Genomic DNA, 24,084 nt, shown 5'->3' with positions numbered 1-24,084 from the left:
ATGGTAGCAAAAAAGAGTCGCCTGTTGGTCACAGCTCTTCCGTATCTTCAGATCTTTTCCGTTTTTGGCCAGACGCCACCGCCCCAAAGTTTTGGTAGTACCATACAAAAACGCGTTAAAAGGTACTTGTTGAGCGGATTCGTGTGCTATGCAGCTGCTATTCTTGTGTTTGTCTTTTCTATAACCTACATAAATATAATCGCTATAATCGAGGAAGTCTTGGATTATAATGTGGCCGACTTTACCAAAGTAATGGGTATCATACAGAAGAGCCTGATTTCTGTAATGGCCATTGCCAATCAACTAAACATGCTGCTTAACTATCGTCGCCTTGGCGGAATCTATGAGGACATTGCAAATCTGGAGAAGGATATAGACGAAGCCTCGCAGTGTTTCGGTGGACATGGCCAGCGCTACAGTTTCCGCTTCCGTTTGGCTATCATTGTTGGTCTGTGGTTGATTCTGCTGGTGGGTTTACTGCCCCGATTCACCCTCTTTGCCCTGGGCCCCTATGTCAGCTGGCCTAGTAAAATTCTCACCGAGCTTGTAATTGTAATGCAGCAGCTCAAGAGCCTGGAATATTGTGTGTTTGTCCTGCTGGTCCACGAAATGGTGCTGCGATTGCGCCATACCCTTCATCAACTGCAGGTGGAGTTGGAGGACTGCAATCGCCAGGATATGCTCCAAGCTCTATGTGTGGCTCTCAAGAGAAATCAGCTACTTATTGGCCGCATTTGGAGACTGGAGAGCGAACTGGGCAGCTACTTCTGTCTGCCCGTGATGCTGCTGTTTATTTACAACGGACTCACCATCCTGCATGTTCTCAATTGGGCATATATCAACACATTCATCGAAAACGATTGCTGTCGCTATGGTTTGTATAAAAAAATACTTAAATCACAATTCTCTTAATCACGTTCTTTTTACCATTTTTCAGACCGGTTCGGAACTTGCTTGATTCTTTTATTCAACTTGTTAATGGCATGCCTTCTTAGTCAGCGGTGCATTAATGCTGTAAGTCGACTATAAGATAAACATCTATCCCTATATTTATTTTAAATTAAATATATGCAGTACAATAGTTTTCCACGCATCCTTCACCAAATTCGTTGCTTGTCTGTATCATCAGATTTTCCGATGTTAACCAGGGGACTACGTGAATACTCCTTGCAAATGCAACACCTGAAGCTTCGCTTCACCTGCGGAGGATTCTTTGACATCAATTTGCAATACTTTGGCGGGGTACTATATCCACACTTTTGTTAATAATTGATTGCTCATTGGTATAACTTTGCAGATGCTGATCACTATATTGGGATATACCATAATTCTCATACAATTCAAGGTTCAAGCGATTGCGGAAACAAAATATAAGTCAAGCCTCAACAGTAGCGCTTAACACATTTAAAATACATGTAATTTAAAGTTATTTTTATTAAATAAATTCTCTGGCGACTGTTTCATTAATGTAATGCCCCTATAACCTATTTTTTAATGTTTGTGCACCAACTTTTATTATCAAAAAGAAACGGGTAATGGTGAATATAACACCATATAGCTAAACAAAATGTTTCTACGAACTCAAGAGGGACTTTATTTGTGATAAAATGCTTTATGGCTAACAAGAGTAGCTGATTGTCTTATCTAACTAATTACTTAGTAGTAGGAAATTACCTCTGAAAGTTAACCGGCTTTCGTCAGTAGCTTTCAACACCTCACCGGTCATGGAAACCCATCGCAGTCGCCTGCTGACAACAGCTCGTCCTTATCTACAGGTTTTCTCCGTATTCGGGCTAACTCCTCCGCCTCTTTTATTTAGCAGGACAATGCAAAAGCGGCGTAGGTGGTGCTTGATGGCAGGATACGGCTGCTTTGCATTTGGAAGCCTTCTGGTGGTCATCTACGAGTGCTATGAGAACATTGTGGCCTTACACCAGGATGTACATCAGTTCCACGTGGAGGACTTTAGCAAAGTAATGGGAAGGACACAGAAAGTTCTCATCGTGGCAATGGCCTTTTGCAACCAATTAAACATTCTCCTGAACTATCGTCGTCTTGGACGAATCTATGAGGATATTGCGGATCTGGAAATAGAGATCGATAACGCCTGGATGGGATTCAGTGGAAGGAGATACTGGTGGAGCCTACGATTTCGATTGGCCTTTGCCGTAGGACTGTGGATGGTGCTACTCGTGGCTTTTATACCCCGCTTTACCCTTAGGCGACCGGGATCCTTTAACTGGGCTTATATAATACCCACCCAGATCATCCTGATAATACTACAACTCAAAGGCCCCGAATATTGCTTGTTCGTGCTTCTGATCTACGAGCTGATTCTCCGAGTGCGCCATGTCCTCGATCAGATCCATGTTGAACTTAAGGAGTGCGAGTGCAGGGACAGGATTCAGGAGCTGTGTGTGGCCTTGAAACGGAATCAGCTGCAGGTTGGACGAATTTGGAGGTTAGTGAGTGAGATTGGCTCTTATTTCACCCTCTCCATGCCGCTGCTGATCCTCTACAATGGACTGACTATCCTGCACGTGGTCAACTGGGCTCTCATAAGATCTATCGATCCGAACGATGGCAGTCAATATAGTAGGTCATCTCTAAGAGTCCTAGGACGGTTAACTCTATTTGTCCCTCCTTTAGAGCGATTTGGGGCAAGTCTTTTACTATCGATCAATCTTCTGCTGGCCTGCTTGTATAGTGAATGGTGCATTAAAGCTGTGAGTTTGTCAGATCTATGAATTGTGTTTTACTTTATTTCTTATCCCCAAAACGTTTCAGTACAATAGCATCACACACACTCTACACAAAATAGGTTGCTTGCCTACAGCTGAAAAATGGCCAATGCTTAAAATGGGCCTAAGGGAATACTCCTTGCAAATGGAACACCTGAAGCTGATCTTCACGTGCGGCGGTTTGTTCGACATTAACCTCAAGTACTTTGGAGGGGTAAAAATGGCCTTGGCAAATATAACTATTTTCTCACCCTCTCTATTTTAGATGGTTATCACTATACTCGGCTATATAATTATTTTAGTACAATTCAAAATTGAGGTTTTTGCGCTATTCAAAAATAGCCATAATATTAGCAATACTACAGATTAATGTGTAGGGTAACTTAAAAAAAAATTCACTCTACAGAAAATTGATTCTTGATTCTTATTGTTTTTAGACAGAGTTTATTGTTCAAATAATACCCAGTTGCACCCTTTTGCGAACTTATATTACGTTTCTAAGAGCATTCCCCACTTTTTTCATTGTTATCTTATAGAAAATTTCTGATTATCATATCAAACTCATTAAAAAAAGTGCTTGCAATTTACAAGCAAGCTTAATCCTTATACCAGTACCTTTTGACACCTGGCTGGGAATGGAAGCGAATCGGAGTCGTCTGCTGACCACAGCTCGTCCCTATCTGGAGGTTTTTTCCATACTCGGACTTACACCACCGCCCCTTTTTTTTGCCAGGACATTACACAAGAGGCGTAGGCACTGTTTGATGGCAGGATACTTTTCCTTCTCCTTTGCAATCCTTCTGATGGTCATCTATGAGTGCTATGCGAATATTGTGGCCTTACACCAGGAAATACATGATTTCCATGTGGAAGACTTTAGCAAAGTAATGGGAAGAACGCAGAAAGTTCTCGTGGTGGCCATGTCAACTTGCAACCTTCTAAACATGATGTTTAACTTTCGTCGTCTCGGACGTATCTATGAGGATATTGCGGATCTGGAGCATGAGATAGATAATGCTTGGAAGGGATTTAGTGGTCGTAGAAACTGGTGGAGCTTCCGTTTCCGATTGGCCTTCTCCGTTGGATTGTGGATGGTGCTGATCGTGGGGCTAATACCGCGTTTTACCCTTTCGGGTCTGGGGCCATACTTACATTGGGCAAATAAAGTATTCACCGAAATCTTCCTGGTGATGCACCAATTCAAAGGCTTGGAGTATTGCTTGTCCGTACTTCTGATCTACGAGCTGATTCTCCGAGTGCGCCATATTCTTGAGCAGGTCCACGTTGAACTTGAGGATTGCAATTGCGGCGAGAGGATTCAAGAGCTGTGTGTGGCTCTGAAACGAAATCAACTGCTGGTTGGCCGCTTATGGAAGCTAGTGGGTGAGATTTCCGTCTACTTCACCATCTCCATGATGCTACTATTCCTCTTCAACGGACTGACTATCCTGCACATCGTCAATTGGGCTCTCATAAAATCTATCAATCCAAACGATTGCTGCCAATATAGTAAGTATACCGAAAACAGTGAAGAAATTTAACTTTTTTTCTTTTTTTAGTGCGAGTCGGTACTAATCTTTTACTATTAAGCACTATATTTATGTCCTGCTTTTACAGTGAACTCTGCATCAAAGCGGTACGTAGGACCAAATAATACCTTCTATACAATTTCATAGTAATAAAATCTTTTAGTACAATAGCATCCCACGCATTCTGCACCAAATTGGTGGCTTAACTGCAGCTGAAGGTTATCCAATGTTAAAAATGGGTCTAAGGGAATACTCCTTGCAAATGCAACACTTAAGACTCGATTTTAATTGCGGCGGGTTCTTCAATATCAATCTCAAGTATTTTGGAGGGGTATGCCATTAAATGTCTTATCAATCATAGTTTAATACTTACATATTTACTTTAGATGATGATCACGATATTGGGCTATATCATTATTCTAGTTCAATTCAAAATTCCAGTTTTGGCGCAAACGAAATATAGGGTAGGTATGAACATCAGCGAAATGACCACGTAAATGTGTAATTTAATCAATTACTAAAACAACGTAAAAACTTTAAAAACTTAGCACAATATTTATATTAAACCTAAATTTTTGAAACGATATTTAGAACATGATATGATTTACATGAAATCTACATTTTGCAACAGCGACACCTATCGACAATGCAATCTTAAGTGTATACGTAAATTTTGCTTAAAACAAAAACAATTCATTTAAAATACTTAAACAATTTTAAAACCAATTAAAATCCCAAGAGCATACATAAACTAAGAGGTTTCCTTGCTCTAAAAACTATATGTTTTACAATAAGATGTTGAATATCAGCAACTACATGTACGATGTTTACGTATTGTAAAAATACACCATGTATATTTTGGAAAGCTTACACATGATACAGTCATGGCATAAAAGTTAGATCACTTCTGACATAGCTTGCTACAATAAATAAATATCAAGAACACTACATTGAGTTGTATATATTTACGTATTTATTTTTTTGTAAGACAGCAACCACTCTGTTGTCAAATCAGTATCGGCCTGCCCCCAAAGGACTTCAGTTTGAGTGGGCGGAGCTATCAGGTTTCTCTATAACTAGGCTATTATTGTTTTACTTATTGCCATCGATCCACCGATCGATCAATTTCACCATTCATAACCAACTAGCATTTAGCTCTAATTACACTTAGTCTATGCTTTTTACATCGAACATTTCATGTTGTTACATTTTCGGAAATTGTACTCATAATTAGTTTACTTTAATTGCGACGAATCGACTAAGACCTAAAACTTAGTGGCTAATGAACCTAATACCTACTGCTAAACATCTGCCCACCTAGACCCGTCAGTGTTCAATTTTGTACAATAAGCTTAAGCCTAAAAGATTGTAGACTGTGGAGATGTCAGTTGGATTAATCGCTCGTGAAATGTTCAGTTACGTTCATTTGCTTGGATTGTGTTATATAACTTCAGTTGGTAATCACAGACTAAATAACTGGAATAACTTTTGGAAGTTGTACACCTATATGCGTATATTTAACTAGTAAAGAGAAATAATTAACTAATTAAAACTGGTCGCAAACACCAACAAACCATCTAAACAAACCTTCAACTCGATGCTAATAGATAGAATACATATTTGCACTTGGTGTAGTACAATTCAGAGATTGCAACGTCGCCACTGGCAGTTACATTTACAGTGATTTCAATATAAAGCTCCGATTCAGTTAATAACAATGGGTATAAAAATTGTCGCATATATGCTCGGGTGTGAGAAAGGACACTGGTGGTCTTACATAGCTAACGGGGCTTACAGCTAATTAATCTACACAGTAGTTCGGGCTAGCTTATCAAAACAGGTCCATGTTGTCGTTCATATAGCTTAACAGGTAGTACAAGTAAATAAAAAGACACACTGTAGGCAGGAGATAATTCAGCAGTAGGTTAACTATTATCCCGTCCCGTGCTTGCCGTTCTCGAACAGGCCCTTCTTGAAAAAAGACGACAGCTGGACGAGGGAGGCGCGGGTGAGGCCCGGTCCTCCGGGACCCTCGTAGATCGGGCACTGTGGAATCTTCGAGCAGACGACGAATAGGCGTCGCAAATATAGCTCTAGCAGACGACGCCGATGCTTGGCCACCGGCTCGCTGTTCGAGGCGAAGAGCTCTCGTCGCGGAAAGGGCAGAGCTGAGATCTAGTGAAAATATTTTATTTATTAAATGTAAAAAACTTCTCTTTTACCAGTTTTATTACCTTGGCCCCGTAGCAATGCTTCATGCACAGGTGCAGCTCCCTGAAGCGGCTGTATCGCCGCAGAATGTTCAACTTGCCATCGGGCAGAGCGATGCGAACCTCGTATTCGTAGTGCGTTTGCTTGCCGGCGCCCCGCATCACAAAACTCGGGATGGTAATAAAGTGTTCGCCCTCAGCTGAAATAAATTTGGAAATTAATTAAAAACTTGAACTAACAATTGTGTATATTTAAAATTGGGATCCCAATGAGTTTAACAAACTGCAAGGGTAATGGTATGAAATTCTCAAAAATATCCCACAAAATACTTACGAAACTCGCGCATGGATGGGCAGGACCGTGTCATGCTGGGCGAATAGATCTGTGAGGTGGACTCCTCCATGCTTGTGGGACTCATCACACTCGAGCGCATGATGGAGCTGGCCAACTCATATTGTCGCTCCATGCCGGATCGCTCGTCGGCACAGCATTGGGCATGCGCCTCCAAATCCTGCACCGATTGCAGCATCTCCTGCTCCATATGTATGTAACGTCGCTGCAGATCCTGCAAATCTGCAATGTGCTCATCCAACTGGGGCTTGTTCAAGTCCGTTTCCAGGTTCTTCATGATAAGTGCCTTTTGAGCAGCGATCTTTCTTCGCAGCGAATGAAGCGGACAATAGGGGCGGGATACGTCCGAGTGCCGTCCGAGCTCGCAGGAGGAGCAGGAACCGGTGTCTTCGTCGCTGGTTCGCACTCCTTGTTTGTAGTTGTTGAGGTGTCCATTTTGGAGGAGCGCCTGATTACGAGTATCCAAGCAGACACCGCTATCGCTCATGATGGCCTGCGAACTGGGTGTGGCACTGGGCGCAGAGCCGGAACCACCGATGCCAACGCTTCCACTTCCACTGCTGGGACCAGCGGTGCAGGTGCGTGAGGTTTCCTCGCTGCTACCCGAAAGATCATCCTTGCGTGTGTCCTCCGCCTCGTCCTCTGCATCGCAGGAACAATTGCTGAGCGGCGACTGCTGGCCTTCGGTGATCGTGGGCGATGAAACGAGCGACAAGTTTGATTGAGCGGTGTGGAAGGTATCACAGGTTTCATACGTGTCCGACTTGGACACATCGTCAGCCTCGTTTGTGCTGGTCGAGGTGGACATGGATTTGTTGGCCAACTGTAGCTTCATGTTCTGCTTCCTGGCGCGCATCGCCTGAGACTCAGTCTCGCTTTCGGTGCGTTCCAGACGTAGGCGCTCCAGCTGGGCCTGGATCTCTAGCATAGTCTCATCGACCTTGGCTATTTTTGTAGTGCTGGCATTGAGTATTCGCTCTTTTTCGGCTATTTGTTCATCCAATTTGCGGATTTCCTCGTTCTAAAGTCGTTTAATTGTAGTTATGAAAACTTTTATTGATTAGTTGATAATTATACATACATTTCTGCGCACAGTGTCCTTTATAAACTGCGCTGCAAACAAATCCAAGGAATCTGACACCTGCAATAGCAGCTCATCGTTCAGGGGAGTGCCCTCTTCGATCTTCATGCCCATCTGTGAATACGTTTTAAAAAATACGTTTGTTTATCATAACATTTTATAAATGGTTATTGTATTCTATTCTAATCTCTAGGCAAAGAAATTCTAAACAAACAAACAAACCTCGTCCAGTTTGCCACAATCTTGCAGTTCCTGCAATTCTTTTGCTACATACTCAGAGAAATCTCGTTTCTTAGAGTCGAGCTGCGTCTGAAACGCTGAAATTTGTCTACACACAATGTCGATCTAAAACGAAAATGGAACGAACAGAAAATCGTAAGGAACACAAAGCAAAAACAAGGAAAACAATAAAAGATAACAGGCAATATAACAAGCACAATGATCAATCCATTCATATCAAGAAGAATTAAAGGTGACATGCAATCAAACGGATCGGATCGGATAGACTCACTTGAACCTTCTCGTTGTTCTTCTCCCATAGCAGCATATCCTTGCGAGCGACTAACTCCTGTTCCCGGCAATTCAAAACCTGCAGTCCATCCATTTCTTGCTGTTCCAGGCGAATAAGCTCTTCGGTTAGCTTACGCACTTTGGTTTTGTATTGGTCGTGCATCTGGACGCGTTCCTAAATATAGGAAAATAAATTGTTAATATTGAAATCGACTAAAAAATTAATATAACCACTTACCACATTGAGCTGCTTTAAAGCGTTTTCGATCGTATCAAGAATTTTTCTATTTTCATCTTGCATTTCGGGATCGTCTCGCGACATGGGACGCTGAGGATAATACTGGCGTTCTGGGCGTTTATAAGGTGATGCCCCATCCTCGTCCGAGTATATGCTGCAGGTCAGCAAGTTCTCTTTGGACGAGGTGATAAGCGACAGCCGCGACATGTCCAGCTGCGAGCGACTTAAATCCTTCCTAAGCTTTGCAGCCTCGGCGGGATTGTTAAAGCGAAAGATGTTGGTTCGGCCCAGCAATATAATATCGCCCTGCGAGATCTGCTTGGGTTCGTCAATTAGGTGAGCATTCACCCAGCACTGGGCCAAAGGCCAGGGATGAAGCGTGACCACACCACCTTTCAGTACAATGCTGCAGTGCTGCGCCCTTATTCCATCACCGGCCAACTCAATGTCCTGCGCCAAATCCGCATCCTCACTGCCAATTCGGGTCTCGCCCTCCTTCAGGCTGTACAAAGTCACTCCGGTGGTCACGTCGTTATGAATGCCAATTAGATGCGGCATTTCTGAGTCAAGAACCACGCCCACGCCCGATTTGCGAAGACCCAGACTCTTTTGCTCCTGTAAAATGGACTGGGCCACCTTCCATTTCTCCGTCCATTCCTCGGTGAGTACTTTTTCTTGAGCCTCCTTCTTTTGGAGATCGGCCAAAACCTTGAGCGATGGTTGCAGGGAATGCTAAAAGAAAATGTAACCAAGGGTTAATTTGAAGTATACATAATCTCTTGACAACTACTTACAATATCCCCCGACAACATGGACTTGAGCTTGTTGATCTCCTCCCTGAGCTCCCGGATCAGTTTGACATTGGTATCCTCGTTCACCGTAGGCTTGTTAATGATGTTCTTTGCCCGATTCGCATACCGCAGCGTGCTGAGGGTCTCACTGTAGTTGCAATCTGCCGGCGAAAGAGCGGCAATCATGATGGTCTTGCTGTTGCCGCCCAAACTGTCCTTCAGCAGCCACGTGAGGATGGAGTCGCGATACGGAATGTAGAGCACCCGCTTACTGGCCCCATTTGGTGTGTTGGCCAATGCGGAGCTGCTACTGTTGTGACCGCCACTCGTCTGCTCCGCTAGAGCCGAAATCACGCTACCCAGAGTTACCAGCGATTTGTTGATGTGGGCACCCTCCTTCAGACGCTGACCCGTTGCCCCCGTTGCATTGGCACGCTCACTGAAAAATGCAATAAAAGAGTGAGGGAGAATGTATTAAAAAATAAATCATGCAGTTGCACTCTAAAAACTTTTTACACAAACCCATTTAAAAAAACTTTTGACTGAAATAAGAAATTTTCTTGTGACATAAAGCCAAATCGATTAATACTTCTGGGGATGATAGCTTTTTTAGGACATAGTTACTTTATTTTGGATTTGGTATTTCCAAAAATTGACGAAATATACTTTTACCCTATGTTTTTAGAGCAGAGCTTCATGCTCCGCTTACGTTTACGCTTACGCACCTGCCTGCCAAATCGACCAAATGGATCTTCGAGACTGTCTCGCTTGGCATGTCATTCATGAAAACCGCCTGCACAAATGTGATCGTGAAGATGGCGTGACTGCGGCTGCTCGTATCGTTCATGTTGGTGCTGGCCGTGGTGCGTTGCGCATTTCCCCGGGCAATGCATTCCTAAATAAGGTTAAATCAAGGATTTACAAAAAATGTTCAGTTGTCCAGAGTTTCAGTAACTCACTTGAATCTCATCAAAGTCGGAGACGGCGTGCTGCGACAGGTTCTCCACATAAGGACCCAGGCTACGATGTTCACGAACCCTTAGACCATGTCCAGTGCTTTGTGCCGCCAGCAGATCCTTGACCCTCTCATTGTAGATCTCCAGATAGCTGGCATGTGTCCTATAACCAGTGCCCGATTCCTGGCCCACACGCATGCGCATAAATAGTTCTTCGCAGATGCGAGGTATAAGGCCAGGATTGTTCGGTGTGCCCATCATGGTGAAAGTCTTGCCGGAGCCTGTTTGGCCGTAGGCAAACACACACGCATTGTAGCCTTAAAAAGATAGAAATACCATAACAAATTACAATTATAACCAGTAAAAGCCCTACCGGTTTATTTTATAAAACGAGAGATGATAAATGTTCATAAGATATGTAGTTATATTAAGTTTACTTGTAGCTACTGGTTTCTGAATTACTAAATTTTTCTGTAAAATGTGGTAAGAACCAAAGGTGAGCGAGTGCTGGGCGGTTGCCACCTAAGCGCATCATGCTATTTAAAGTTAATTGCCAGTCACGAAGTGTATGCTGAAATTGTTGAACCTCCCAAAAGTGAGGCAAGCACTTCGTGACTAAGTAATGAGAATGCAGCGTCACAGGTGACACATCATAACATTTAAGTAAATCAAAATTGATCAAGTTTGCCACCTTACATGTACATAGGGCGTAAAAAACATGTTTACAATGTTTATGTTTCTCAAATGGTTCAACTATTTATTATTATTTAATTCTGTTAATGGGAATGTTTAAAGTACTTTTCTACAAGAAGACAAAAGGTGGCTCTTAAAATAACAAGTTTAGCTTAGGTAAATATTGATATTTACAATTCATTGAGTTTTTTATAGCTGCACTTATGTTGTTATCAGTTTCAAGTGGAATTTACTGCCCAAGATTAAAACTACTTGCACTAACACTCACGAAAGACGGAAAATCGATAAGCTACTTTTTGTCAGAAAATAAATAAACAACATATGTATTTAATAAAAGTGATGACTCAAAGATGACCTATCTAAAACTTTGACTAGCGCCAAATAATTGCGACATCATCGTTGGCGCCGAGCCAGCAAGCAATTAAAGCCATCGGATCCAGCGGCATCAGCTCGAATTACACTTAGAGATTGGAGGATGGGCGGCTCAAACGTTTCACCAGCTCGTTGGACAATCTCGACGGTCGACAGGTGTGAGATAAGATTTGCTTTAGCATTCGATGTCATTCAAGACCGCACAGGTGGTGCAACAACAGTAACCATTAATGTTACAAAGCTTAGGAAAATTTGTACGACGTTTAGTGATTACTAGCAGAAAATGAGTTTAAATAAAAGCTATTGTACTTATGTATTTCAATAATAATATAATATCATTCTATTTTAAATAAATATACCAAATATGAAATTTATTTCAAAATATCATGGAAACTAAAAAAAATATATTTTAAATTGATGAATTCAAAAATTGTAATTGTAATACAATAGCCAAAAATTAGGGTGTTTTATTTTATTCTTTGGATAATTGATGAATGTTTAATATTTAAAACTAGTATTTTGTCCACTCGGTCTCTAAAAAACATTAAACTCAGATACACAGCCAGCCAGTTGGACGCCACACCACTCTTTGTTTATGGCTTGTTTTGTAGTCTTGGTCTTGGTTTATCTGCATAGCGAATGCATGTTGGCTGTTTGTCATTCGCATTCGTAATCACATTCCCGCTGCCACTTTGCCAATCTTGGCTTGTCGCAATTTGATATTGAAAGCGTGCCAAAACAACGCGAAGCATAAACAGCTGTTCCATTTCGCTTGGCATCTTGAGTTGTGGGCGAAAGTTTTGTTTGGCTTACTTTCTTGCTTAGCGATTGCTATAAAAATAAACCATCTTTAGGGTTAGACGAAGCCATACCCTAGATTAATTAAATAGTAAGTGGCGATTTTAAAATTGTGTTCAGCAAGGCTAAAAACTGGCCTTTGTTATGTTAGATTCACAATGAGATTTGACAAAAGTAGTCCTAACATAAGCAATTAGTTTTCCTACCGTAATTAGTAATTATAGTCTACAAATTACGCAGTTAACATTTATATTTTCTAGTTGGTGCTCAATTAAAATAAATACTAAACAGTCAACCCTATTAATGTAATAATTATAGAACAGAATATGGGATGTCCAAAATAGTCATCCCGGTATTTCTGCCGAAAAACTCCGGATCGGCGGTCATCCGGTAGCAGGAAATTCGCATGATTATCACTAACTGCACCTACTTGCATACAAACTTAAATTCATTTATAATTAGTCGCCAGCAGAGCGTTGCAAGCTGAAGCAAGTTGTGTTGGGTTTTACTATACGTGCTGCTTTTATTTTTAGAGCATCAATGTTGTTTACTAAGCAGAAAATTTGGGAAACGAGAGGGAAAACGTAATATCAAAGCCAATAAGCAGACGCACAGGGAAAATGTAAACAAAAAGTCGTGAGTGCAAGAAAACAGAATGAAAAAGGCAGTCTCAGAGTGGGGCTAATGGAAAATGTACACAGTAAAATAAAGCTTAATACTGTTTTAGCAACTAAAATGGTTTATTATTTGTTTATTAAAATAAAGTTTATTTTTAGTATGTAATAAGGACTGATGTGTCTTAAAGTTCTTCAAATCGTCACGATCTAATATGCCCCTTTTTTAAGATATTCTTTAGCTCACTCGCTTTAATAAAAACTTTTCTAAAAAATAAACTAATTTCGTTTGAAAATTACTGAGAGTTTTACATATTTTTTGTCGTGCATTTTTCATTTGGGTGACGGCCCCAAAGCGAAAGCCTAGACCAACACCCGCTCAATTAGCTGGGGGTTAATGCGTCACTATTGTGTAATCGAATGGTGTGACCCCTTGGCCCTTGCCTCACCTTCATAGGCACAATCGACGACGTCGTTGCCAAGATCGCTGTACACCTGCTCCTGGGTGGCAAAGTGAGGGTCCTCGGCGTCGAATGACCAGTAGGAGTAGTCGAAGGTGAAGTCATGATGATTGTCGCGGCCTGCATCGCGTATTGACTGCAGACGGGGCTTTAGAAGACGTGTCTTCTTGTTCTCCATCTCCATGATGAGCTGGGCGTCCATGTCGATCTCACTGCAAGGGGAAGTGCAAATGACAATGTTATTTATTACTTGTCCATGAAAGTTGACAAAGCTATTCGCAAATAATAGGGCTTTGGCTGACAGACGTCGAGCAAGCCTATTGTTAAAGTTTTATATAATAAATACTGTTCGCTTTTTCTCACAAAACACCTCCATAGCCCGCCTTTCAGGGCCCTTCGTGTTGGAATAAAAATAGACCGCACAGCTTGCTCATAAATATTCCTATTAACGATTTTTGCATGACCCGAACAAATGGCGAAAAGTCAGGGGGCGTTACACGGGGAAAGCGAATGGAAATAGACGAGAAATAGACTGCCCCATGCAATCCAATTGACATGTTTGCCCTGTGATCAGGCGACGTAAAGCTAGCTACAAATTATAAAAAAAAAATCCGGTTTGGAGAGAATAATAAACTGAAAGACTTGATTGCAACATCAAAAGGAAAAGCGGCGCAAATAAAAGAGATGGAAAGACTCGCGCCTGGGCATAGAACATTCGTTTAAAGATGGAACCGAACCGGTTGACTGGAGTTCATGGGGGCACCCACACGCGGAAACAGACTCTAACTGGAAAACTCACACGAAGAACGCATCTAAACAAACAGAAAACTCAAAACAGCACGCCGTTCAGGGAAATTATATTTACGTATATCTGAATAGGCTGTATCATATGGATCATTACTTCTAGATATATACAGAGAAATATCACATGATTGTTATTAAAATTTTATAGAATGTCTATGTTTGGCACAGTATAAAATCTGTTATGAGAAATTCGTGTTTGGCACAGTATAAAATCTGTTATGAGAAATTCGTGAGATTCCAGAGACCTAATAGTTTCTGGAAAATAATTGTTTGAGTCTAATATTGAGGTCAACATTTAAGAACTCATTGTCCTTTCGTTATCAGGGTAAATTTAATGAGTTTTATTTTCCCACACTCAATTAAAGTATTACGAATTGGACTTTTGATTACTTTTTAATGTACCTTTTTTAGTTTAAAAGTTAACTAACATACCCTGTTAAGTAAAGTCCACAGCTTTGTTATTCTGTATAATATATATTTTATGTTATGTTAATTTGTTTAGTATCAATTTTTTAATCAATTTAAAGGGAATTTATGCTTCGGTACGAAAAGCTTTATTTATTTCACGACTGCAGCAGTGCCTTGTCCCATTTCAAGCGTCAATTTTGGGTCATTCCCCTCTTTTCCATGGGCTGGCATGATTACGCCGCTCCACTTTGCCAAGCTGCACTCAAGTCGGCTCAGTACTCATTGCGTTTGAGTGGCTTTAATTCGTTAATCTTTGGCCCGACGAAAGAGCAGACATCCAGTTGGAGATTATGGAAAAAGAGCGGCTATGTTTGCTGAGCTATCGCCTCATTTAACTACCTCCTCCCTCCAGCGGAAAATTCTTTTTAGCGTTGATTCATTCCTCAATTAAACATTTATGCGGGACACCAACAAATTTCGCTGGTCTGACTCATGGGAGCTGAGCGGTGAGATATGGAACTTGTTCGGCCAGTTCCGTGCCAAAATCAAAATTTGTTTTTTTTTTTTTTGGGGTGCAGTGCATATAAACACACTTATAGGTAATTATAGTAGATTTCTGCTTTTGTTTTCGCATGGAGGCTACTATGAGCAGTCAGTCTTGCATGTCCACTGAGGAGCCGTGGAAATATGTGCTAAAAATTTCCGTCCGGAGGCCAAACAAAGTGGGCAAAAATATGTACAGTAAAAGCTCTGGGAATATCATCATATCTCATACCTACGTATATAAATTAACATAAATGACTGCAAATTCGGAAGACTAGACGTTCTATTATAAAATGCACTAACTTAAATAGTGCTGTTAAATTTATGAATGAACATGATTTTTGATTTTTATGCCAATGGTTTGTCCTAATTTTGTTGGTTCATCGTATTGAGTGGGCCCTGTTTTTATTAGTAGCTGCTTTGCATAAGTTTAAGCCAAAACGATGATGTCACAACTCCGCAGGGAGTTAGCTTTTGTTTTTTTTTGCTATTATAATTACAGCATTTGCCCGCTGATGATGTTGTTTTATTTCATGCACAATTAACACACGGCAGGCCGTAAACTCAAAACCCAGATAGCTCGTTTGTATAGGTTCATGTGATTTTTATATCGAACCCCGAGATGAATGACATCATTACCGGAATGTATCTTTCTTTGTCTGGCAGTTCTGCTAACTTCTCTGTGCGTTCGTCTTTCTTTCGCCTGCTTTTGTTGCGGCTCGGCTTTATGCGCAAATAACTGTGCCAAAAGCAATGACCGCTCTGCCAGATGGACAAGATAAAGACAGGAAAAAAAACAGCAACAAAAATAGTTAACGATCGTAGACGAGGTTGGTAAAAAAACACTACGTTTAACGTGGTTATAAGTAGGCACATTTGGCTAGACCCTCTACTCAGTAATTTTTTTGTTTTCATTTCGAGGTGTTTTCTTTGTACCGAAATTTGTTAACTGAAAATTTGGAATTCCCAGAGATTCGTTTCCATTCTTTCGGGCCAGTAAAATGCGCAACAGATTTCCCAATGTTCATTGAGGGGCGTTACATATTTTATCCGTCTTATCAGGGAGTCTGAACAAACATTCTCTTACTTATAATTGAGGTCATAGTAATAGCACAGCAAACCACATTGACTATGTAAAGCGTGTTAGCATTTAATAAATTTAGTTGCGTTCTTGGATTTTAGGAGGACTTAACATTCACTGTCTAATGAATATAGTAAATATTTATTTTGTTTCACTTTTTTTGAATAATATTTAAAGATTAAAGAATTTCGGTTTCAGTATATACTTTTCTCGCAATGAAGGTCAGGTATACATCATTTTTTATGGGTTAGGTTTATCTTACATGATTTTTGCCTTATTACCCAAAACATTATCATCTAAAGGCCATCCAAATCATTAATAATATCTAAACATTCTTGAAGAGTTCAAGCAATAATTGATTAAATAATATTTGGGTTTTTAAATCGTTTCAATAGATGACTTAAGATATAAAGTAATTAAAACTGAACGATTGGTATACATTTATTATAATTGCAATCTTCTATGCATTACGTTTTTATAACATAGGGCATAATAGAAAAAATAATCATAATTTAAAACATTTGGTTTATTTTAGAATTCAAAATCTTTTAACCTTGGTTTAATTGCGGTGCAATTTTTTGATTTTACTGGTTTTTATAAGTGTGCTATTATTTTGACCGCATCTGTATACAGAAATAGTTATCGAATATCTGGGCTTACCGGGAGTTGAAGGGGCGAACCCTCACGGCGACCTTGAGTGACGACATTTCGGTGGTGGTGGCTCTCCGAGATTCTTGTACTCCTTTATTTGGCTGGTGGGTGGTGGTGGTGGTGCGGAATGGGGGGCGTTTTTAGCACGCTCCCACCAAAGCTGGTTTATTTTGTTGTTTCTTGCCTGACCACTTGCCACGTAATTTGACTTTTTTTGGGGTATTCCAGGGGTAAAAAGGGGGAATATGGAAGATATGGGGGGTGTATCACTTGAAACAATTCACTCTGTTGCGTTTCCCCCGTTTTGTTTGCTGCTCTTTGCTATGCTTTTCAGTTTGTTTTTCTCTTCGTCTTCTTGTACACCGTTATTTCAATCGATTGCCGCCTCCTGTCCGCAAAATCAGCAAACTTTGCGAACTTTTCGCGCCGCCACAAACAACTGCACATACTACCACTAATAAAAATAATAATAATTGTGCGCAATTCGACATTAATTCACTTGCACAACATCGCTGGCATTTTTCGGAGCTGCTCATCGCAACTGCGATTTATCGCTTTGATTTTGCACTCGCCCATATATATTCATAAAAATTCACTTGGCACGGATCATTAAACGCACTTCGCAGCAGCGCAGTAACATATTAATAATAAGGGGAAGCTGTATATTCACTTTATTTTTATTTTTGGGTTTTTATCTTTTTTAACGAACGCGACACGACGTTGTGTTGTTGTTCATCGTTCGACTCAGTGTGACCAAAAGTGGTTCCCTCGAATATACTAAAAATAAATCACCAAAAAATAATCTATGAGTACACCACTTATACCAATCAATGGTGGATAACTTTGATAACAATTTATCAGTGATCTTCACCTTTTTTTTACTTTTACATTTACACTACAAGCCGTTGTAAAGTTTAAAATTCGAATTAACGTATTTTAAAATGAAATGAAATATTCAATTAAATAATGATTATTTAAAAATTCAAAAATCATTGTCGTTCTTACGTTTTATTTTTTCTTTATTATTATTAAACTTGTGTATTCCTTAATCTGCCAAATGAGTAGTTGTCGATGAAAAATGGCACGTCTGAAACTTTTTGTTGTTTTTTGAACGTTTAATAAGTGCGTAACGCTAGACCATAAACAAAATAATAAATTTGTTACTTAATCATTAAAAAATCGTTTATTCATTGGGTACCTCGCAACGATTCATTTCTGACTCATTACTTGAACATGTAAATGAGTGTTGACCTTAATAGTGAAATAAAACATATCTACTTGATAAAGGTCATGCCATAAATTGATCGAATTGGAAATCACTTATTTGCCCGGTGTTTTCGTGTGCGCCCGTCTTAATGACGAATTTCATATCCAGTTCATTCTGGAATACAATTAAATAAGCAAGTCATAAGTTCATGTTTATGGTTTGAACCAATGATCCCTACTTGCTATGAATCCGATGCTCTTGTCCAAAGGTTTTATTTTTTTGGCAATTTTTTTTAATAACACATTTTTTTTAAAAACTTGCGTTTGTGAGTTATTCAGATTTAAAAATGCAACCCATTTCAGATCTTTAGTAAGATTCTATGCTTATTCGAATGCCCTGAAAACTATGCTAGCCAAATTGATGATAAAAAAAATCTTATACGTTTTTTAGGTAAAACGGAATAATTTTTAATTTATTTAATACATTTTATCTGTTAAATATAATAAAAGACAAAAAGCTTACAAATTATAAAAAGTGTATCAAGTGCGATTGAAATGACATTTTTACCTCGTTAAAAAAGTTTTTGTTTAATTTTATGAGTCGTTTACTATATACATACATATATCGATTTTAATGCCTTTATGTTTAAAAACAGTGAAGCTATTAAATTTTCCAAGGTCAACTTATTAAAATCGCTTTCGTCTACTTTTGTTTTGGAAAAAGTTTAAGCTGGACACGAGTTAGTAGTACGGGAGAATGGGAAATCGGAGGTACATGTGTAGGCGATAATACATATAAAAGTGTTTGAAATAATCAGCCAGGTTTTAAGGTTCCAAGTGGTACTTAATCCAATCGTGAAAGAATTTCGTTTTGGTGTAAACACCTGCCCGGCCATTCTGTCCGCAATCATTGTCTCCATATGAGGTAATGCCATATAAATACACGAATCCTTCGTAGATTTTTCCCATGGTGCCCATCAGCGGACCGCCGGAGTCGCCCTTACAGGTGTCTCTGCCACCTTCACCACCGGCACATATTTGTGATTCCTGCGAGAATTGATAGTACGTTGGGCACCAAACTTCATTCACTTCCTTTATGCTGGACTTCATCAAGACTGCACTGGGTATATTCTTTTCAGTACGGCCCCAACCAGCTATTTCCAATGTGGTGCTTATGTAGGGTTTCGATGAGATATGCCCACCGAGTAGACAAATTGGAGAGATTTCCTTGGTGTAGCTGAGAAATAAAATATGTGCGAGCTACAGTAATAAAAAGGCAATCATTGGTTATGATCCATTACTCACCGCACTGGCACTTGGAGCCTCAGCAGAGCGATGTCGTTCTCCATATTTCCACTCTTGTCGAAATCTTTATGTTTGATTATATGCTCCACGTGGATATCCAAATGCGGAGGAATCCTCTTCGACATCTTCCCATTCATCTGTCTATAGTCTGAATTGGAGAATCGCTTATGCTCGCCCAGGCGAACGGCCCAGACCTTGCTGTCCTTTAGCAAATACGCCCTGTTCACACAGTGTGCTGCGGTCAGGACGTAGCGGTTGTTGATCAGGGACCCCGCGCAAAGGGTTTTCTGTTCCGGTTTTAAAGTTCTTGTATTCCGGTATAGAATCAGGGCCATCCAGGGGATCTCTTTCGGCTGAGCCTCTTTGCCACCTGTAATTCGATACGTTGGACCCAATTTTCCACAGATCGTCTCAGTTGGCAGGACGTAACCTGGTTCCGGGCAGCAGATATATTTTTCGTTTCCATGGAATCCGCACTGTCTGTGTTTGATTGCTTTCCAGTCTGTTTTCTCATTATACAAGTGAGGGCACTTATATAGTTCGACGCACTTCTCCCATTTTCCACAGATCGGCAGGATGTAACCTGGTTCCGGGCAGCAGATATATTTGTGGTGTCGATGGAAACCGCACTGTCTGTGTTTGATTGCTTTCCAGTCTGAATTCTTATTATACAAGTGGGGGCACTTATATAGCTCGACGCACTTCTCATTGAGTTCACAATCTGAAAACGCTTTAAGAGTGTTTAATTAGTTAGAAAGAAGGAAGATATGAAATTTAAGATTGGTTTTAAAAATTTGAAAATAGCGTGAAAAATTCAGAGCTAATATCCAAAAAACCACCATGTCGAATGTGTAATATATTTTTTAAATTTCATTCATGGCAAAATGGGGCTCACTAGCTCTCCGAACGCACCGCTCTATCAGCACCGTTTTTTAAAAGGAGACTAAATTTACGTTGATGCTGTTTCCCAAGTTTTGCCGAAGTTAAGAAAGGCGCCCCGAGAGAAATCATGACGTGACCGAGCAAAACAATTGGCCGTTGGTTAGTCACAGTTTGGGGTTTGGTGCAAAGTTCCTAAGGGACTTTTATGACGCGGAAGACTTCGTTGGGGTTTGTTTACAGTCAAAAATTTAGAGGTCAATTCGGAATGCTGTCGGCACTTGGACTTCAGAGAAATTTAAGTGATTTTTTTAGAAAAATAAGCATCCAAATTATACAATTATGAATTTCCACTCTTAAACAAGAGAGAACGCTATAGTCGAGTGCCTCGACTATTAGATACCCGTTACTCAGCTAAACGAGAATTAACGTTGACATTGGTACCACAGGCCATAAATGGCGGAAATGTAGGCGCTAGCCAGGCTTAAGCGTTTAATGGGTTTTTGGGTGTTCGAGTGGGCGTGGCAAACTTTTATTAGGCCAATCGATAGGTATTGACGAAACTAATACATATCAATTAAAATTTTCATAATAGCATCAAAACTGTGGCCACAGCTTTAACTCTACGAGTAACGGGTATAAAAATGACATTAAAGGCATCAACCATCACAGGCTTAAATTGGATTTAAATCAATATTATTATTTCATAAAGAATAAATTAAATAATGTTTTACGAAACACAAAATGATTAACTTACCAGAAGAAAATCCTATTGAGATAAAAATCAGCAGTTCAAACGAAATGTACATATTTGGGCTGGGAATGTTTGAATTAACACTGCAATAAAATCGAAAGTCCATATATGGAATATAATCTGTATATTATAATTTGTTGGTGTTTATTTAAATTTTTTAATTTTTATACCAAATACTCGTAGAGTAAAAGGGTATATTGTATTCGTGCAAAAGTATGTAACAGGTAGAAGGAAGCGTTTCCGACCCTATAAAGTATATATATTCTTGTTCAGGATCACTAGCCGAGTCGAACTAGCCATGTCCGTCTGTCCGTCTGTCTGTCCGTCTGTCTGTCCGTCTGTCTGTCCGTCTGTCCGTCTGTCTGTCCGTCTGTCTGTCCGTCTGTCTGTCCGTATGAACGCTGAGATCTCGGAAACTATAAAAGCTAGAAGATTGGCATTTTGCATGTAGATTTTAGGAGTTCCTACGCAGCGCAAGTTTGTTTCAAAATGGTGCCACGCCCCCTCTGATGCCCACAAGCCACAAGCTGTGGCCACAGTTTTGATGCTATTATGAAAATTTTAATTGATATGTATTTGTTTCGTCAATACCTATCGATTGGCCTAATAAAAGTTTGCCACGCCCACTCTAACGCCCAAAAACCCATTTAACGCTTAAGCCTGGCTAGCGCCTACATTTCCGCCTTTCATGGCGCCATCTAACGGATGACTTTGGAACAGCTGGCCAAGTTGCTCAACAGAGTCAACGTTAATTCTCGATAAGGATTTCTATTAAAGGAAATTGCGATGGTTTTCATTTGTCAATACCAAACTATATCCCAAGAACTATGCAAATCAAATCTAGTTAGCCAAATTGGAGGTCTGAGTCAAACAATGACGTATTTGTGTATGTATGAAGGCATATATGTACATATGTATGTATTTACATTGTCCACAGTTGCAATTGCCCGGCAAAGATAACTCCTTTCAAAGAAAGCTATTCGCTATACCCGTTACTCGTGTTGTGCAAACACTAAGCACTAAGAGATCGCCGAATTCAAATTGATAATTTGAACTTTTTGTCCTTTTTTCCTGTGGTCACTATAATTCACATTATGTAAAAAAAAAAAAAAAAAAAAACAAGAAGGCATATTTATATTAAGTTGTTTAGCTGAGTAACGGGTATATAATAGTTGAGGCACTCGACTATAGCGTTCTCTCTTGTTTTAATTTATATTTCAGATTAGAAAGTAAACTAATTTTCGGACAATTAAAAAACCAAACATTTTTGTTTTGAAATACATATTTAATTAGTATAACAAAAAAACGGATTCTGCAGTTTTGTTATTTCACTCACGTTGCCGGCAGAAGTCGGAATAAAAACACCTTGTGAAGTCAGGCACAAAAATAAGCAAGATATCCACTGTCGAACTTGTTCGACGAACATGTTTGAAGAGCACATGTTCAACGAATGTTGACGCACAAGTATTGAGAATTCTCGAAAAAACAGGCAAACAGGTTCAGTATCAATATTACAAACCATTTGTTTTTTTTTGTAGATATTAATATACTAATCGTATGCTTACCATTATTTTCCATGTAGGTTTTTTTTGTCCAAGGTCCAATGCCGTACCGCTATATCACGGTACGGCTGTAGCATACAACGAAGGATTCGTTACATGTAATTCGAGCTGATGGAATCGTAGTACTATTTTGCGGAGCACGCGCTAGTATTCCGGCTCAGTTTACTCGGCCAAATGGGTCGGGGTTACGTAATCAGTATCGCTAATGTGCTTGCTCGCTGTACAGAATAATTAGCTGGTTTCGACGGGACAGAACAAAGAAAGAAGAGATAGAATTGCAGTCAGGAAAATTAAACCACCCACACTACCTGTTGGCCCAGCTTAGATCGCCCTTCCTATGATCGCCTGGTGCATTGCATCCTATAGTTTTATTTGGCGATCCCTTAAGGTAGTATAGCAGCTAGGTCATTGCCTCATATCGGTACAGCATGATTCCCGAACTAAAAAAATCTTCTTATTCGGACTTCATTATAAAGATTTTATTAAACATACTTAAAATTATATTTTGAAGCGAAAAGAAATTAAAAATAAAGATAGGGAATTAAATTTAATATTCATGAGTTATTTGCCTACAATATTATCATTTCATTTTTCCTAATGCCCTAGTCAACTAATAAGATATATTTAATATAAAGTACAATAATAATAATATATATAAGAAATGTAATGTATGTCAATAGTTTCCATGAGTAGTTATATATAGTTATATATATAAATATTATTAAGTTTAAATCGCTTTCATATTACTAGACTAAGTAAAGTTTAGCCATACACATTATGTTGAGCCGCCACTGTGTCTCAGCATCTTACAAAATAGCGAATATCAAAATGTAAACACAAAGATCGCATACCTCTTATCGCCTCTCGGTGCGTGACTGCATGCGTTAGAAAGAGAGAGCAACAGTAATAAAAATTGCATGTCTTTTTCTGTCTTTTGCACTCCAAATTCACTAAACACTTTTAACCAAACAATCACAGGAGCAAATCCATATAACTGGTGAATTTCATTTTATTTTTGTTGTTCACTTACATGGTCGTCAATCCAACGGCGAAAGATCTTTCTCCGGCGGCGACAGCTGATCAAAAATAATTATATTAGATTAATCGGTGAATGTGTTTGTTGTTTGACTTTACTGGTTCTTTCTAGTGTTTTATTTATTTATTCTTATTGGGTTTCAGCAAAGAAAAAGAAGAAAGAAAAAATTAACACTCATGGCTGAAATATTGGGTAAAGGAACACGTTATCTTTTCACTTTTTTTTGCATACTAGATCTTTACTTTTTAATAAACAAAATCAGATAAAACGCTTTAGCTTAATTTAACCGAACTTTAATAACTAGGTCATTTTTATCCGGAGTGGGCGAGAGAATAGACAGATATAAGCACTTTTACTTAGTTTTTGTTTTGAACATTGTGTTTGTTGTCACTTTGCGCGCAGGTATGAAACGCGGCTACAGTAGGCCTTTGAAGTAAAGGATGGGCTGCCTAGGCAAAAATTAGCCCGTCAAAACACAATAAAATGAATATATTTAACCTTCTTAGGAG

At 39.6% G+C, this 24,084-nt stretch overlaps 5 protein-coding genes across 6 annotated transcripts; 3 read left to right on the top strand and 2 right to left on the bottom strand.

Moving 5' to 3' along the window:
* Nucleotides 1–1,399, top strand: LOC108048074 (putative gustatory receptor 98b). Its single transcript, XM_017128536.2, has 4 exons — nucleotides 1–874; nucleotides 938–1,014; nucleotides 1,075–1,242; nucleotides 1,298–1,399. Exons 1-4 carry the CDS (start codon nucleotides 1–3, stop codon nucleotides 1,397–1,399), a joined length of 1,221 nt encoding a protein of 406 aa, XP_016984025.2.
* Nucleotides 1,400–1,724: 325 nt separating this feature from the next.
* Nucleotides 1,725–3,111, top strand: LOC108048073 (putative gustatory receptor 98c). The gene is made up of 4 exons (XM_017128534.1): nucleotides 1,725–2,595; nucleotides 2,650–2,726; nucleotides 2,788–2,955; nucleotides 3,007–3,111. Exons 1-4 carry the CDS (start codon nucleotides 1,725–1,727, stop codon nucleotides 3,109–3,111), a joined length of 1,221 nt encoding a protein of 406 aa, XP_016984023.1.
* Nucleotides 3,112–3,376: 265 nt separating this feature from the next.
* Nucleotides 3,377–6,090, top strand: LOC108048076 (putative gustatory receptor 98d). Its single transcript, XM_017128539.2, has 4 exons — nucleotides 3,377–4,250; nucleotides 4,301–4,377; nucleotides 4,434–4,601; nucleotides 4,657–6,090. The coding sequence occupies exons 1-4, from the start codon at nucleotides 3,377–3,379 to the stop codon at nucleotides 4,765–4,767; spliced, it is 1,230 nt and encodes a 409-aa protein (XP_016984028.2). The 3' UTR covers nucleotides 4,768–6,090.
* Nucleotides 6,084–17,571, bottom strand: LOC108048075 (kinesin-like protein Klp98A). Of its 2 annotated transcripts, XM_017128537.2 has the most exons (12): nucleotides 16,843–17,571; nucleotides 13,335–13,558; nucleotides 10,412–10,725; nucleotides 10,178–10,347; nucleotides 9,456–9,891; nucleotides 8,662–9,393; nucleotides 8,425–8,598; nucleotides 8,136–8,258; nucleotides 7,914–8,027; nucleotides 6,815–7,853; nucleotides 6,505–6,680; nucleotides 6,084–6,445 (listed from the first exon to the last, which is right to left on the bottom strand). In XM_017128537.2, the coding sequence occupies exons 1-12, from the start codon at nucleotides 16,887–16,889 to the stop codon at nucleotides 6,203–6,205; spliced, it is 3,792 nt and encodes a 1,263-aa protein (XP_016984026.1). In that variant the 5' UTR covers nucleotides 16,890–17,571; the 3' UTR covers nucleotides 6,084–6,202. The 2 variants fall into 2 exon arrangements, with proteins under 2 accessions (XP_016984026.1, XP_016984027.1); XM_017128538.2 differs by lacking the exon at nucleotides 8,136–8,258.
* A 1,056-nt stretch (nucleotides 17,572–18,627) lies between these two features.
* On the bottom strand, nucleotides 18,628–23,430 carry LOC108053623 (serine protease easter-like). Its single transcript, XM_044459038.1, has 6 exons — nucleotides 23,391–23,430; nucleotides 22,848–22,979; nucleotides 22,543–22,774; nucleotides 20,981–21,060; nucleotides 19,345–20,074; nucleotides 18,628–19,276 (listed from the first exon to the last, which is right to left on the bottom strand). The coding sequence occupies exons 4-6, from the start codon at nucleotides 21,030–21,032 to the stop codon at nucleotides 18,865–18,867; spliced, it is 1,194 nt and encodes a 397-aa protein (XP_044314973.1). The 5' UTR covers nucleotides 21,033–21,060; nucleotides 22,543–22,774; nucleotides 22,848–22,979; nucleotides 23,391–23,430; the 3' UTR covers nucleotides 18,628–18,864.
* Between the last annotated feature and the right edge of the window lie 654 nt (nucleotides 23,431–24,084).

Source organism: Drosophila rhopaloa, unplaced genomic scaffold (assembly GCF_018152115.1).
Source record: "Drosophila rhopaloa isolate 14029-0021.01 unplaced genomic scaffold, ASM1815211v1 contig_178, whole genome shotgun sequence".
NCBI lineage: Eukaryota > Metazoa > Arthropoda > Insecta > Diptera > Drosophilidae > Drosophila > Drosophila rhopaloa.
Note: the sequence above shows the minus strand (reverse complement) of the source record. Positions and strands in the feature narration are given on the sequence as shown.

Coding starts and splice junctions, on each gene's coding strand:
- LOC108048074 (XM_017128536.2), top strand. CDS start 1: ATGGTAGCAAAAAAGAGTCGCCTGTTGGTCACAGCTCTTCCGTATCTT. Junction 1,015..1,074: donor GTCAGCGGTGCATTAATGCT/GTAAGTCGACTA, acceptor AAATATATGCAG/TACAATAGTTTTCCACGCAT. Junction 1,243..1,297: donor ATTTGCAATACTTTGGCGGG/GTACTATATCCA, acceptor ATAACTTTGCAG/ATGCTGATCACTATATTGGG.
- LOC108048073 (XM_017128534.1), top strand. CDS start 1,725: ATGGAAACCCATCGCAGTCGCCTGCTGACAACAGCTCGTCCTTATCTA. Junction 2,596..2,649: donor GAACGATGGCAGTCAATATA/GTAGGTCATCTC, acceptor TCCCTCCTTTAG/AGCGATTTGGGGCAAGTCTT. Junction 2,727..2,787: donor GTGAATGGTGCATTAAAGCT/GTGAGTTTGTCA, acceptor AAAACGTTTCAG/TACAATAGCATCACACACAC.
- LOC108048076 (XM_017128539.2), top strand. CDS start 3,377: ATGGAAGCGAATCGGAGTCGTCTGCTGACCACAGCTCGTCCCTATCTG. Junction 4,378..4,433: donor GTGAACTCTGCATCAAAGCG/GTACGTAGGACC, acceptor AAAATCTTTTAG/TACAATAGCATCCCACGCAT. Junction 4,602..4,656: donor ATCTCAAGTATTTTGGAGGG/GTATGCCATTAA, acceptor TATTTACTTTAG/ATGATGATCACGATATTGGG.
- LOC108048075 (XM_017128537.2), bottom strand. CDS start 16,889: ATGTCGTCACTCAAGGTCGCCGTGAGGGTTCGCCCCTTCAACTCCCG. Junction 9,394..9,455: donor CCATGTTGTCGGGGGATATT/GTAAGTAGTTGT, acceptor ATTTTCTTTTAG/CATTCCCTGCAACCATCGCT. Junction 6,681..6,814: donor CCCATCCATGCGCGAGTTTC/GTAAGTATTTTG, acceptor AATTTATTTCAG/CTGAGGGCGAACACTTTATT.
- LOC108053623 (XM_044459038.1), bottom strand. CDS start 21,032: ATGTACATTTCGTTTGAACTGCTGATTTTTATCTCAATAGGATTTTCT. Junction 20,075..20,980: donor CTCAATAGGATTTTCTTCTG/GTAAGTTAATCA, acceptor ACACTCTTAAAG/CGTTTTCAGATTGTGAACTC. Junction 19,277..19,344: donor AGGCTCCAAGTGCCAGTGCG/GTGAGTAATGGA, acceptor TTTATTTCTCAG/CTACACCAAGGAAATCTCTC.